The sequence below is a fragment of the Anguilla rostrata genome, chromosome 1, assembly GCF_018555375.3.
Source record: "Anguilla rostrata isolate EN2019 chromosome 1, ASM1855537v3, whole genome shotgun sequence".
Classification (NCBI taxonomy): Eukaryota; Metazoa; Chordata; class Actinopteri; order Anguilliformes; family Anguillidae; genus Anguilla; species Anguilla rostrata.
In genome coordinates this window covers 80,745,617-80,761,188 of record NC_057933.1, presented here as the reverse complement: position 1 = coordinate 80,761,188, position 15,572 = coordinate 80,745,617, and the positions used below count along the sequence as shown (strand labels likewise).

Genomic DNA, 15,572 nt, shown 5'->3' with positions numbered 1-15,572 from the left:
ATATTGGGTAGCATTGCTTTGGAATACATCTTATTTAATTTTGGTGAGGCAAGATAGCCTATATTGTTTGTAGTACCATAACTTGGCGTCATTTTGATATCAATACTTTTAATGGCAGGCCTGGACTGGTCTTGTATGTGCGACTAACTTGGCATTTTTGTACATTGAAAATGTGTTTTTTATGAGATATCATTTCTTTTTGCAAAGAGTTTTATTATGAGAGTGAGAAATGCGAAGTGACCCTGTAAGAAATGGTTGTGGATTATGGCTATCCTTGTGTGAATTTGTACAGTCTGATGGGCGTGTACTGTTTAGCAGTTTCGGTTTCCTATATATGTAAAACAGTGGCTGTGACAAAGGGTGCGGTGGCGTAAGTGTAAACGCAACAGGTGTAATATGGCCAGTGTATGTACTCACGGATTTTACGGCCATCCAACGGGCCTTGATTGAGATAAGAATCAGCAAGCCCGTAGAATTAGAGCTGCCTAGGTCGCAACTTGCGTACCCTGCTGTCCTGCTCCGTTGTCTGTTATTTCGTGGAGATGCACTTTTAGTGTTTGTAAGGTTTATAAGGAATTTTGATAGGCTTATCTGCAGGTGGGAATCCTCTTCGCTGTTTTGCTAAGCTAAAACCGGAAAACTTGATAGTGGAGAATAGGAGCAGACGCATATGTCCCAGCAGGCTTTGCATTTGAGAAAATAACAACCGTGTGAGAGGAATTAGGATGAAATGATGAAGTTGCGTAGTTGAAACAATATGTTTTTAGCAGAATGGGCATGCAGGTGAAGGTTGACATGATCACAGACTATAGTGCAGAGTAAATGAAGTGACCATGAGCGAGCTTAGTTTCATAATCGAATGGTATATATAACAGCCGCTATAAAATATTAAATGATAAAGTGGAGGCTTAGAAGTACACAAAACCAGGGTTTCAAAAGAAGTATAGTTTTAATTTAGTCAAAGGATTGGAAAAAGGTTAACTCAAAAAGCTTCTTCATAAAAAAAATGCATCCAAGATGATTTAACAACCAAAGAAAACCTCATCGGTCCATTTTTGTGATCATACATTTCATTATGTGTTGCAGTTTGTGGAACAATGGCTGTTTCGGTCCAGAAGTCTTCGGAAAATATTTATTAAAATGTGCATATTTTATTACATAATGCATATTTTTCAATCTGCTTTCCGTATGAAACGTATCATATGAATACCATCGAGAATGTTTTATTTTGACTTCAAAAGTCTAATATTCCCCATTCACTTCATTGGGAGCTCCAATGTTCTGCCCTCAACAAGCGCAGTACGGGCTTACTTCCGGGACATCACAAGCTTAAGGCATGCCAGCCAGTCTAGTTAAATATGCATGTCTATGCTCAGGTGTGCTGACCTGCACACAGACTCCAGGGGATTGTAGTTTTTTAGATGGTGGCCATTTATGTAGTTCCAACCATGGCCACCACATAGCAGTCATCAGCCAGGTAGTTTTGGTGTTGGCTGCAGCCACTGGTGGGGAATATACCTTCCATCAAGAACCCAACTTCCTCTGGTGTCACAGCATGTGCATGTGTGTGTGTGTGTGTGTGTGTGTAGGCGTGTGTGCATGTGTGTGTGTGTGTAAGTGTGTGTGCGTGCGTGCGTGCGTGTAGGTGTGTGTGTAAGTGTGTCTGTGTGTGTAAGTGTGTGTGTGTGTGTGTGTATATGTGTATTTATCACTAGTCTGCTGTAAGCTAAGTGGGGGTCTCCAGGAGCTGGAGGATCTTAGTCTCCAGTTCCTTGGCTTTCTGTGCATTCTGCCCCTCCCCGTGCGCCCCCGCCACTCTCAGACCCTTCAGCACGGACTGCAGCGCGTCGACGTTCCTCACGGAGTCCATCTGGTCCCGGTCGGCCCGGAGCTCCTCCACCCAGTCCAGGTAGGCCTGCAGCAGGCCCAGGTCGTCCACAAAGTTCCCGATGACGCGGAGCCCCGGCCTGAGACGCCTCAGCTCCCTCAGCCTGTCCTTCCCAGCCTCGCCGATCTCGTTCCCCACCAAGCTGTGAACCGACAGCATCCCTACGCTGTAAAACACTGCAAAACACTGTAAAACACTGCAAAACACTGCAAAACTGTCTGTGTTTACAGGTGTTTTAGTCAGGACCGTGTCCTCTGTGCCCTTCAGTTTCCCTGTTGGTGGGGATGTTATTTTGCATGTAATTTGCTTTTGCATCAGGTAGCAGCAGTGCTCAATCTGTGCCCTACATGCTAAACTAATGCAAATCATTAAGAAAAGGGTTATTTGACAGACTCCCTTTTCTCACCGATTAACAAAAAGATAGTGTACTACACCTCACTGCAGAAAACAGCAGCTTATCATCTTTATTAATTTCAGCACCATATTTCTCAGTCAGTTTTAGTAATCACACAACTTACGAAGCAAATGTCTGAATAATAATAAGTTCAATTTACAATAAATACAATGATGATTGAATGATTGAGACTTTTTCCTGCCATACTCTTTTGAACCACTTTTTAAATAAATTTCGTATTAGTTTGTTGTTGTAATTGTTGTTCACTTTGACCTGACTTGAATTTCAGGCATGAAATTAGCACTCATATTTTTATGAACTTTGTGCGAATCACTTTGTAACTGGGCTTTGGTTAGAGCTGTATAAATAAAGTTTGATATTATATTATATTATAATGTTCATGTGAACTCCCCTTTTTCTCAAATTCAAGGTGTACTGGCTGATATTTCCCACTTGAGGGCAGTAGAGGTAAACTACAACACTCGGCCAATAAACTCAATAAACCCATGTTTAGAAAGACTGTAGGAACTGAAAAACATAACAGAAGGCACTCATATAATACAAAAAGTGTGTGGTTTTTAAAAAACTGTCGTATAATCTTAATCAAGACTTATTGGAAGTCTTGGCCCTTGGTCTGTCTGGTAGCTGTGTGGACTATGTGACTGGTTTTACAGTGTCCATTGCTCTATCTCTCTCTCTCTCACACACACACTCTCTCTTCCCCTCCCCCTCGCTCTCTCCCTCCCTCGCTCCCTCTCTCTCTCTCTCTGTCTCTCTCTCTCTCTCTCTCTCTCACACACTCTCTCTCCCTCCCCCCCCCTCTCTCTCTCTCTCTCTTAGTCTTACGTGAGGGTCTTCAGGGCGGAGTTCTTGCTCAGGCAGTTGACCATGTTCTCGGTTCCTCCCTCGGTGATGCCGGTGATGTCCAGGTACAGCTCCTCCACCGTGGAGTTCTCCTCCAGGGCGAGCCACAGCTCTCGGACCCCCTCCGAACCCAGGCTATTCCCGCACATGCTGAGCAAAAAAGAGGAGTATGAAAGAAAGGAAGTGGATTAGACCTGTTTACTTAGTAGTAGACTGGAAAGTTCGCTGTTCAAAACTTGCGTGACACAACACCTTCCGTACGTCTGGGCTGGTAACCCAATGGCTGTGGATCTGATACCCTGCTTGGGGCATTGCTGCTATACTCTAGATCTTGAGCAAGATATCTGATTTGCTTCAGTGAAACATCAAGCTTGTATAAATTTCAATATTGTGAATGTTTAATCTGCACAACTTGACTAAATGGAAAAATGTGCTGAAAATGTCAGAGGCTTTTGGGCAGTTGAGACAACCAAAATTGAGTAAAAGAGGGGAACATACTGAGTGAGAAACGGGGTGTCCAGGATCAAAATAAAGGGAGCATGCCACGGTGCGTGATCACAATCCCTATCCCCCTCCCCCCCTCATCCTCATGCCCATCCCCATGCACATCCCCATCCTCACCCCCATCTTCATCCCTATGCCCATCCCCTTCTTCATCCCCATGGACCAGGGGGAGCGCTGTACTGAGGCGCCATTCATGTCGTTTTGGGCCTGTGCCAGGGGCTGTCTCTGTGGGTCTGTCCCTCCCAGCTGTGGCTCCCTATGCCTGATCAACGAATTAACAACCTAATTAGGAGCCTATTGATTCAACACAGTGTTTAATTTGTTCAGTGAAGAAAACTACTCCATATTTTTATGTAATTGATTGCAATAACATCATTCACAACTACACCCCTCCCCCCCAACACCCCAATCACAAGTCAATTAATTTGGCCAGTGTAACTGGTGATAATGAAAACGTGTATAGATACCAGCCCTGCTTGAGTGGAGTTGCCTACCTCTGATTTTGAATGGCCCTCATGATACGACATGTATCAATAATTCGAGGAACTGCAGCAGCAAGAATCTTCAGTGGGGTCATGTTGAAATCTGAAACAAGGGAATTTCAGTTAGATACCACAAAATACACTTTGGAAAAAAATGACATCCATGCCCTCAATCGCGGGAGAAATGTATAGCGTTGATTAACAAAAAAGTACAAATTACAAAAAAGGAAAAATCTACCTCCTCACTGAGACCTGGGACATTAGTGGTCTGAGGGTCTCTATCCTTCAAGTTTCCTGCAGTGGGAGTTGCAGTTGCTTTGGTCTATGCCAAAATGTCATTATGTATATTTTAAAGCAATAATATTATTTAAATGCATTTTGACATTTTGTGTTATGCATGATACTTCAGTCAAAAAGACTGTAATTAAATACTGTTTTATTTTTTGTGATTTCACTTTGTTTTTTTTTTTTATTAACAGTGAAAGCCTGGTCATGTGATCGTTCTATGGTTAAATTTCATCTTTAAAATGCAAAGATAATGTGTCATTGCCCAAAAATTTAACACAGAAATTAAATAAGAGATTTGTGTTGCATTTATTGTCTTGTAGAAGCCAAATGTATGGCTTGATGTAAAAAATGTATTAAAAATCCAAAGGTTTACCTGATGACTCGGTCGTGTTGGTGTTGATCCTTTCTGACACTTCAGGTGTGGAGAGATCACCTGTGAAAAATTGCTGCAGTCCATTGATAATGTCTCACTTCAGTTGAGTACAGTGGCAGAGACATTGTAGGCATGCATACTGTTGACCTTTCCCAGCAAAAAGATCTGCACTTGTGGTTACTATCCTTTAAGGGTTCTATCCTTTGAGGGTCCTATCTCCTGCAGTAGGAGTTGCTTTAGTCTATCCCCCCCCTTGTTTTTAGGAATTACCTCAATGACCAGGGCCCTGTTTCATGTACGTGGCTAGCCCGACTAGTTTGTTACAATCAGTTACACTAGAGAAATGAGGGGGGGATAAATAAATGCAGATAACAATTACTAATATTTAGGCCTATGAAATATCTGCCTAACCTAAAATAGTAAAATTGATGCTGTAAAGTTTATCAAAATACATAAAATTGATTGTATAGTTTATTTTAAAATTTAAAAGAGCAAAAACTCTTATTTGACAACATAATTTTATCAACAAAATAATGGCCCGTTCTATGAAGTTTTTTGTTGTGTTCAAGTCCCTTAATTCAGATGGTGGCGAGAAAAGCTCAAACACGTGGCGATGGTTCTTAGCATGGCAAAGCTGAGCATCACACAGCATTTTTTTGCTGCTGTTGTCGCTAAAACTCCTCAGGAAATTTTATATTTTCTTTAGCTTCCAGTACACATGCCTATACCAATTTATTATGCCTATAATTACACACAAACCAACCATTGCTCTGCCCTACTCTCTTTTTCTACGTTGCTGTACTCACTGCTGCTGCATTTCTCAACATATTTAGAATAACATAGGATGTAGATGGCATTATCAAGTCACACATGAAAGTGAAACAGAGTGAAACATAATTAAAAATAATTAAATCAAAATAATAATGAAAATAATTAAAACTAGCGGGACTCAGCGGGAATCGTAATGTTCGCGTACTTGTCAAAGTATGTGTTGTCCTCCCGCGTAATCAAACGTTACTGATGCAGGGCAGCAGGTAGCACAGTAACCCTTCCTCATGAAGGTCCCAGGTCTGAATCCCAGACCCTCTTTTCCAGATCAATCTCCTGTGTCCCAGTACCTTCACTGAAGATAGTGGGCATTGTGTATGAAGGAAAATAAAAACAAATAAATCTACAATAGCCAGACATCATTGAGTGATGTCAAAGTCTGACTGCACCACCAAGCATCAAAATGCTAATGAAAGTTTAACCAGAAAAAACACGACACACCCAGCCTATATGTTTACTCTCATTTCAAACAACACCAACCGGTCCAATTCATTGCTGGGTTAATATGTTTATTCTTTTCCATATGATCCTGGTCAGCTGTTTTACTACCAACAGACATGGTCATGTTTACGGTCATGATCCATTCACTGGTGTTTCATCATTTCAGTTGTCAACTAAAATTATGTATAGTACCCCGCTTAGGACAGTATATTGCACAGTGTGATTATCTCAAACAGTGTTCAAGAGCAGTGGTGCAGCTGCCCAGTTATGAAAAACAAATTAATTAATCGACAAATACTAAATTAACTAATTCCAGAAATTAATGGACTGCATTGTCAGTCATCTGACATTGTTGCTTTATACAGCTTGGATGTAACTTGTATTTTTCTCTGGTTCTTAATCCTCACCAGCAAAGCCTTCCAAATTAGGCAGTATGTCCCTGGAAGGAAAATGTCTGCACTTCAACTCCTCTGGATGGTTCCCCCAGCCGTCCGCCGTCTGGACCAATGAGAATGATTTGACTGTGACTGATCACAGTCAGACTAACATCACCCAGGGAGAGGATGAACTGTACAGCATCAGCACTGTCCTTGAGCCAGCATCGGGCTGGAAGTCACGCAGTCTCCACCTGTGCTACACCAACCCCGACACTGGAGAGAAACAAACTGACGTCTACCACATAGCAGCAAAGAGCTCAGGTGAGAATGTCTGTAAGAATCAGGACTAAAGACCTGCTGCAGCTTCACTCATATACTGCACGTGCAGTTATACAGGAGTGTCGGTTCAGTGATGCTGATTTAGGGTTGGTAAATGAATGGTGTTGATCTGTTTTATTTATTTGTTTCTACAGGTTCAGCTCAAGGCCTGTGGCTCATTGACATTACAGCGATAGTAATCTCAGTATTTTTGCTGACTTTGTTGCTGTGGGAGTAAAAATGACCAGTGTCCCAGTGAAGGTAGGTGTAACCTCCCTTTCAGCTGCACAGTGACACAAAGCACAGTTCAGAAGTGAGGGTCCAGGTCCTGACTCTGAAACCTGCTGTCCATCAGCAATCCCCCACCAGCTCTGCAGAGCTTCAGCAACGTTGCGATGAAGAAGGGTGAGAATCGTACCTCCCTGGCAGTGCAGGTGAACCTTTTAGTCTCAAAACTAACTCTACTGTCCTTGATCCAAGATTAAAAACATGTAGGGGTCCAGCAGACTATGTAAATCCTCTAGATCCTCAAGGCCGGTTGAGTTTCATTGCACACCCCAAACTGTGGAAAACTTTACCTGATATACTACTACGGCAGGACTGAATGCCAATAAATTCAAGTTTTAAATTATTTGTGTTTTTCAATAGACTTTCTCTTGATATGGGATGTAATTTTTTTTGATTACATATGGCTTTTTAAAAAACATGGGATTGCAACAGGTGCTGATGCTATTTATGTATTGACTAAAAAGATACACCAATGCAAAACAAAGCAGCTTAAAATTCTAAAACTACAAGCAAGCCAGCTAAAGAAGCAATAGGGAGAGTCAAAAGCAGTTCAGGTTTGCAGTCTTCCTGTCAGGGTGTGGGGAGTGTTAGGACCCAAATGCAGAGGGGGAAAAACTCAAACTCCAAAAAGGTAAGAACAAAAGACTTTACTTAAAAAGGGAACAAAAGGCCTCGCAGGGCAACTCTTCAAACCAAAGGAAAACTTCGGGAACACAGGAAAACCAAAAGTCCAAAAACACATGGAAAACAGAACATACAGGAACACACAGGGCACGAACACGATCAGAGACACGCAACCAAACACATCCAAGGATCCAGCACCTGAGTCAAGGAAAAAGGAACTTTAATAGAACAGACACTGCCGAGACACAGGAGGGCACCATGAACAATCAGGCCACAGAGAGGGAAGGGAAAACGAGACAACCAAGAACCAATAATTGAACAATTGAAGACAATTATACAATTACACAGGGTACAAGCAGGACACAAAACAGAAGTGCCGCCATCTGGCGGCCCAACAAGGGAAACACAGACAGGAACACAGAACCATGACACTTCCAGCTTTATCCACCCAGCGACCAGGTGAACTCAGATGAGTGTAATCAGCAACCAGGTCATCAGATCCAAAATCAGGTTCACCTGCAGAACCCAGACACATTCATGTAGAGACTCCAGAACACAAAAGGATGTAACAATCACTATATTTCTATTGAATGGAATGCCATTATTTTTCAAACACTGTCTGCCAAACTTAGTCTGCAATGTGAGAAAAATACATCCTGTATTGTTTCATTTTAAATTAATTTTTAAATTATTTTGTTTTTACTGTACTTTTCCCTTTTCTTTGCTTGTTACATACACTCTTGTACTTGACAATGTTTTGTATAAATGTTTAAAAAAAAAAGAATTAAAAAGAGCTCTGTCATTGACACTTGCCAATTTGGTTCCACTGCAACACAGAATTGAGTTTTCAGTTTAATTACCTGTGGAACAAAAGGCAGCACCAGGAGCACCAGCAGACCTGAAAACACAATAGTTAGTCATGAGATGTGTACAGAGACACCTCTTGCAGCAAGGCAACAAATGCATTAAAAATCCAAATGTTCACCAAATGATTTGATCCTGGGGCTGTTGTTCCCCTTTGCCACTTCTGGTGTTGTTGGTTGTCCTGTGAAATATTGAACCAAACAATGACACGTCCACATATTTTTAAACAGGAGACAGGGGGCTGTCACCTAAACACATACTTATGATTTATTACAATCTGTTACTGTAAAGGGAAAATCACATTTTTCTTTTTCTGTATTGTTCACCCAAGTTTGGTGTGATGAATTAAAATTTAGTGGCCTGCCTCACCCCTGCAAGCTCCTCTGTCAGAAGCAAAACCAGCATGCACATCCTCTGAATGTTCCTTTCCACCATGCAGTCCACTCACTGAGATACTGCGCTGGAACACTAAGGTTGCGTCCAAAATGACTCCCTATATAGTGCTGTCCTGCCGCTCACTCCCTATCTAGTGTACTACGTATTTTCCACTACATAGGGGAACAAGTGAGTCATGTGGGACACAGTCTAAGCGACTGGAGCAGCTGATGCTGGGAGACCTTTGGCCAATCAGAGGATTCCGGAATCCCAAGTGAACAATGAGGCCCTAAACTCCTTCCTGGAGTCGGTGTGTGTGTGTGCGTGTGTGTGTTTGGGTTGGGGGGGGGGGGGGGGGGGGGGGGGGGGGGGGCGGTGCATGTGAGAAGTGTGTATATCTACCATTCACTGGAATACATCTAGTAGTGAATATACAGAGTAAATGAAAAGTTAAGCCATGGTGTTTCATCTTTTCAGTTCCACGTTATGAATTAAACTTTTGTTCATATGTTGCCTAAGGAATGTGCCAGTTGTAGAATGGTTTTTGTTAAAAATGCAGCATTAGGAAAATGACTCTGTGGTAATTTATTTTATACATAAAACAGAAATGAAGTGTTGAAACATTTTGTCTAAAATTAGTATAATAGCAAAAGTTTTGCATATTATTTTATGCTATTGTGTGGATGTGTGCAGTGGATCTGTGTATCATTTTGGTGATTATCTTCACTTACTCGTTTCTTTTACAAGGCATTTGGGTAAGTCTGGGAAAAAAGAAAAAAAAACAGGATATCATATTTGGAATATTGTAAATATGTACCATTTCTGAGGGGAATCTGGGCTGTGTGTGAATCTAATTTTGGTCATTGTGAGAGAAAAAACAAAAAAAACAAAGGCTGGGATTCAATCAGCAGTTGTTCTTAATGGCCAATGACTGCCAAGTAAATGCAAGAATGTATACCTTTTCTTCATAAACTCATATTGGGAAGTTTCTTTTGATTGCTGAACTAGCCAAACAAATAAATAAATAAAAATAAACTTTCTTTAAATTGTTCCACAAAGTTAAGGACAAATTTTAATAGAATCCCAACCAAAATGAAAGAACAATAAAGGCACATTTGCCAAGCATCCCTTAACAGACGAGTTCCAGTAAAAAGAACAGAAATGATACAGCCTCTAAGCCCAACAGAATGGAAAAGCATGGCTGGCATCAGATTGATATCTCACCTGCCAGTTCAAATGGACGTCCATTACATTTGCAGGTTAAAGCTGCGTCGCATTTATACTCAATGCAGCTTCTGTCAATTCTGCAGAGATCTGTGTGACTGGTGGAGGTGCAAGCTGGTTCTGGTGACCCCCTCATTTTGAAACATTCAGGAGCATCGCACGGCGATTGCTTTTTACAGATCTCAGGTGTTGCTCCTGAAATAGAGCAAAAATATGTGTACACACACACACACATTATTGTTACAAAAATGTTTTCTCAGCCATTTTATTTGAATGAAAGATTTTCTCTCGTTTTTGAGCATTAAATGTAGCTCAAATGCAGCCTGTATTATTTTATACAGCCTTTCATGCTCGTTTTAGAGATGACTGTATAACAATTATATCAGATGTTACGGTGTAAATGGAAATAACAGAATCAACAGCATAGGCTTAAGATTAATTTTTACTTTTAATTTAAAAATTGAAGAAAACATTTCATCTGACTGAAATGAGAAAATGTTCCTATATTGTTTCACTATAATTACAGCCACTGAATATTACTTAAAGATAAAATCAAACATTACCGATGCTCTGAAAATGAATCACCAGGAGAAATCCCCAAACGAGCATGTTTCTGTTATACAAGAGAAAATCAGCACATAATTAGTCGAGTGAAAGCACAAGGTTGTGGCAACAACCTGGATATGTTCTGGCATCCATTTTGTTTTCGTTTAGCTTACATGTCAGTACCAGTGTGTAAATGTGTTTGTTCCCATTCACATTAAATGTAAAGGTACAGATATCTCGGCATCTGAAGACCTGCTTCTTAGGAACATAGCTTCTGGAGCCTAAGTGTCTTCACTTCCACATCCACATCCACACACTGCAGTAACTCCTAGCTTTAAATCTATTCCTAGTCATAAATCGGGCAGGCATTCAAGCTAGCTAACATGGCTCCGTAGCATAGAACAATGCATCCATTTTTTTTTTTTTTTTTTGGGCTCAAACTCCTAGGCACATTAAGTATGTACATTAGCTTTCTGTTAAATCCAGAATAACAACACACCCATTACACCAATATGCTATGCCTAAAACTGGACACAAAAGTAACAGCTTGTAGGCCTTTGCGATCTGTAAAAGTGCTCCGCTCTACGTCTCTGCATTAATTCTCCTCACAGCTACATTCCTCAACACATTTACAATAATATAGGCAACTGATTCTTAAACTTTTAAAATATTGGTACGCAAGTTAGAAATACTCTTTAATATCAGGACCAAAGTTATTTTAATACATTTCAGGGAATCATCCCCATCACATACAAGCATATCCTAGTGGACTACAGGCTAATTCTGGGCCCCACCTCATACACTACCGACCCAAAATTTAAGAATCACTGATATAGGATGGTGATGCACTTTCTTAGCCACACATGAAAATCAAACAGTGTAAAATGTTTACAATAATAAAAATGTGCGAGACTCACTTGTTCACCATTGCAAATGTGTGGCACGCGTTCGGGTACAAAATGGCCGTGCCTCGTGTGTGTGCTTGTGGGTGAGCGCATGCGTTGACACTCCCATGCATGTTTCTCAAACCTTCCCCTGTTCTCGAAGCTTCCCTTGTGAGCGCATGCGTTGTACATCGCAATGGAAGCACACTTTCCTTAGATCTTTGTTTTGAACGAACAACAAATTTCAGGGATTCAGAAATCTGGAGCTAGCCAAAAAGTGAAAGTGTTCAGTTTTATTTTCAGACCTGTACTCCAGCATGTGTTCAGGCTTCATCCTTTGCGGTGTGTAATTTTGGGAGGAGGACAGCGTCATTGACTCCAGACCAAATGGAATGTCAGATGTGGCGGGGCAGTGGGGCGTCACAAAGGTCCCAGGTCTGAATCCCAGCCGGAGCCTTTCCGTGTGGAGCCTGCATGTTCTCCTCGGGTCCACGTGGGCTTCCTCTGGGTGCTCGAATAGGATACGAATAAAGAAACCTCGAACCTTTGATGGAAACAACCTTGGATTTAACGCAGGCGGGTCTCTCCTCTGGTATCTCCCAAAATATTTAATATTTAATGAAAATGGCTCCAGATCTAAAGCAGCTGGCTCTCTCCTCTCTCCCCTGGTTCTCTCCATTCTTCCTGATCCTGGGTGCTGTAGTCTGCCCTGATAAGAACTGGGGCTGCTTTCAGATCCTCTTTTCCAGATCAATCTCCTGTGTCCCAATACCTTCACTGAATATAGTGGGCATTCTGAATGAAGGAAAATAAAATCAAGTTAATCTACAACAGCCAGTCATCATGAATCAAAGTGTCTGAGTGTCTGCAGTGCGTAATTTTGGGAGGAGGACAGCGTCATTGACTCCAGACCAGATGGAACCTCGGGCGTGGTGGGGCAGCGGATAGCACAGTAACCCTTCATCATGAAGGTCCCAGGTCCAAATCCCAGCCGTGTCCGTGTGGAGCCTGCATGTTCTCCTCGGGTCCATGTGGGCTTCCTCTGGGTGCTCCAGCTTCTCGCCCGCAGTCCAAAAACTTGTAGATCATGCCTCCCATACACTAGGTGACTTTAAGATGACTAAAGTCTGACACACTCACTCACATTTAACAACAATCTGTACAATTCACTGGTTTTCACTCCTAGAGGTGCACACATCTTAAGATTCTGCAAAGACTGGGAATCGTACAGCTTCACACGTTGTAATATTCCAACAACAGTGTTTTGGAGATTTTTTTAATTTTTAATTTTAGACCTCTCCTCCTCTCCTCAGGATGAAAAACATGACGCACCCTGACTATAGGGACCTGATTAGCACTAACCAAAGGTGCAAATGCCAAACAGACAGTACAGTACAGAGATTGGTTTTTTTCACAGTAAGTCAACCACTTGCGGTTGGTTCCATCTTTGCTGTTGAAAACTTTTGGTATAGGAAATTCTGGTGTTTGTTGAGGATGATAACAAAAAAACATATCTATGTCCTGTGACTGAGGGTGAGCAAAGTAATCAAAACAATCAACAGCCTCATCTTCATGTGTCTTTTTCTTAGCTTGTGGCTCAGGGGGCTGCTGCTGAGCTGTTGTTGCCTCAGTGATCAGTCCCTGAGCAGACTCTGCTCTCTCTTTTACACTTCCTTCAGTCGGCCTATGAGGCTCATTATGTTATATTGTTCACACACTGTGATACAACAGTTCTACCTGTGCCTTCCACAGCAGGGATCTTTCTGGGCACATTACTGGGTCCTGGCACTGCCTCTGACACTAAATCAAATTTTAAAAATTTAATTGTTATAATTTTCAGCACAAGTCCCCCCTCCCTACAAAACAAAAGTGTTCTGATCGTTTTTAACAGTGAGCAATCCTACCTGCCCACTCTGGAGTTATGGGCTCATGGCTGGCACTTGGTACTGCCTCTTCTTCACCGCCAGCAGCAAACTGGTCTACTGGTCTACTGGTTTAGAGACTACAATAGACAACAAAGTGTCTCACACAGGTGCATTTAACAAAGCACTTATTTGTATCTTGTACAATGGCTTGGCTGAATACTCGATTCTGATTGGTCCAAGGGTGGGCATTATTTCTCAGTAAAGGGACACCTCGGCCTTCTAACAGTTCTAAAATCAATGCGTTACAAAATCCAGCATTCAAAAACAACATATAAACACCAACAGTATTCTTTCTCTTTTGAATTGTTGTTACATCCCCTCCCCTTTTCAATGTCCATTTTCACAATTGATGGCAACATTGAATGACATTTCTAGTTACTGTTGCTAGCTTTATTTACGGTTGCCAACCACCCCGCAAATCGGAATCGTCCCTTATTTGGACAGTAGAATAGGCGTTCCGCATTTAACTCCTGGCTACGGGACGCATTTTCATCCATATGTTTGTGAACGATTGCGTTTATAGTAGCCTAACCGCTGTTTTGAATACAATTCAATAGTTAGCTAGCTAGCTAGTCGGGGTAACAAGCGTGACGTGAGACCATTCTGACCGAAAACCAAGAATTTTAATATTTAATCTTAAAGCTAGCTGACATTCAAAACCCGTTTCACGGGGTTTTAGAAAGAGTCCAACAAGAGTCTTTTGGAGATATTTTCATATTTTTTTTACAATTGCAGGAAATGTTCATGCTGTGAGAAGGAAATGCATTTAAGATCACCAACCATCACCACCAAGATAGAGTATATTATTAACAAAAGAAGTATATGTAGAACTAGCAATGGCCAGATCTTGGTTGAAACAGTAATAATCTGTAGCGGTTTGCACTAAATATAAAAGCTATCTTAAAGCTAGCTGGCATTCAAAACCTGTTTCACGGGGGTTTTAGAAAGACGTTATGTCTACACTGCGCGACCACACCATTGAAAAAGCAAGACAGTGCTAGGGAGATGAATTTGGTTGACTTATGGTTTCATGCAGTTTTATTAAATAATGTAATGACAAAAATGACCAAAATTGGTGCTAATTGTATGATATAAAACGAGAAGGAACTATTTTTTCTTGATAGAATCATTGCTTTTTTTAATGACCACAGGTTTTTGCTTAACAACGGTGCAAATAGAATTACCAACCAGAGTTTTGCTTGACAACGGTAAAATAATATGACCAGATGCCTGCGGAAGAATATTTCACTTTCAGCTGATTAAATCGATGAAAATCAATAAATATAAAAGTAACCATATATAGACATTGTTTGTAACCTGTTGTATAAGTGGAATAAACCCCACCGGGCGGTCCCGTTATTGGAAAATAATGTAGCCTACTTCGGGGCTGGTTAAGCGACCCTCGGCTTTGCCTCGGCCGCATCACCACCCCCGTCGTACCATATTTTGACCAATAACGGGACAGCCCGTCGTGGTTTATTCCTTACTTAGGCTATACGTTATGCCATAACGCCACACAATTCCTTGACACTAAACTTGAATTGAGGTTTGTAGGCAACGTTATACGTTATATTTTGTTTTGTACCACATACACGGAAGCCTGTATGTATGTATGCAAATATGTAAGTAAGTGTGCAGCGTGCATATAGAGTATTATTTTTATTCCATCAAACGGTCATGGTTCCTGTTTTCCCCCAGGGAGCAGCATAAGACTGCTATGTTTCTTTTCTTGAACTCATTATTGAACCTTTGTTTTAGTAATTTTTCCCCACCTGTGTCTTGTTTGTCTTTTGTGTTTAAGTTGTCCCACTTCCCTTGTTTGGAGTCTCATTCTGGAGTTGCATGCCTTGTGTATGCATGACTTAGTCCCTCAAAGTCTCCTGCTCTTTTTATGTCTCGTTCCAGTCCTTTTGAAGTGTCACTGTCCGCGTAATTATTTTTATTCTTGTGTAAGGCCCCTTTGCCCCCGTTTGTAATATTATTCAATCACTGTTCACTGATTATTCTGAGGTTTCTCCACAGATCTCCTCAGATTACCTCGTAACCCAATCACGGTGCAAAAGCGTACATGCCCAGATCTGTTCA

General features: G+C 41.3%; 2 protein-coding genes and 1 long non-coding RNA gene across 7 annotated transcripts in view; all 3 read right to left on the bottom strand.

Moving 5' to 3' along the window:
- The window catches only part of LOC135237277 (uncharacterized), a 96,187-nt gene that overhangs the window by 68,505 nt on the left and 12,110 nt on the right, over positions 1-15,572 (bottom strand). For 2 of the 5 annotated variants that reach the window (XR_010324792.1, XR_010324793.1), the window contains exons 1-3: positions 13,467-14,196; positions 13,289-13,362; positions 11,596-13,254 (exon numbers count right to left, since the gene is read on the bottom strand). Coding sequence is in view for 1 of the 5 variants with exons in the window: in XM_064304267.1 (XP_064160337.1) it covers positions 8,655-8,714; positions 9,640-9,669; positions 10,133-10,327; positions 10,696-10,745; positions 11,868-12,158 (626 nt within the window). In the remaining 4 variants the exon portion in view is untranslated. Of the gene's footprint in view, positions 1-8,654; positions 8,715-9,639; positions 9,670-10,132; positions 10,328-10,695; positions 10,746-11,595; positions 13,255-13,288; positions 13,363-13,466; positions 14,199-15,572 lie in introns of those variants that run through there. The other 3 variants (XM_064304267.1, XR_010324791.1, XR_010324790.1) reach the window with 3 other exon arrangements.
- Positions 931-3,657, bottom strand: LOC135237364 (leucine-rich repeat-containing protein 45-like). The gene is made up of 2 exons (XM_064304471.1): positions 3,129-3,657; positions 931-2,030 (listed from the first exon to the last, which is right to left on the bottom strand). Exons 1-2 carry the CDS (start codon positions 3,293-3,295, stop codon positions 1,727-1,729), a joined length of 471 nt encoding a protein of 156 aa, XP_064160541.1. The 5' UTR covers positions 3,296-3,657; the 3' UTR covers positions 931-1,726.
- LOC135237428 (uncharacterized) lies at positions 3,732-6,461 on the bottom strand. Its single transcript, XR_010324823.1, has 4 exons — positions 5,770-6,461; positions 4,794-4,853; positions 4,145-4,235; positions 3,732-3,912 (listed from the first exon to the last, which is right to left on the bottom strand). It is a non-coding gene; the product is annotated as an uncharacterized LOC135237428 (long non-coding RNA).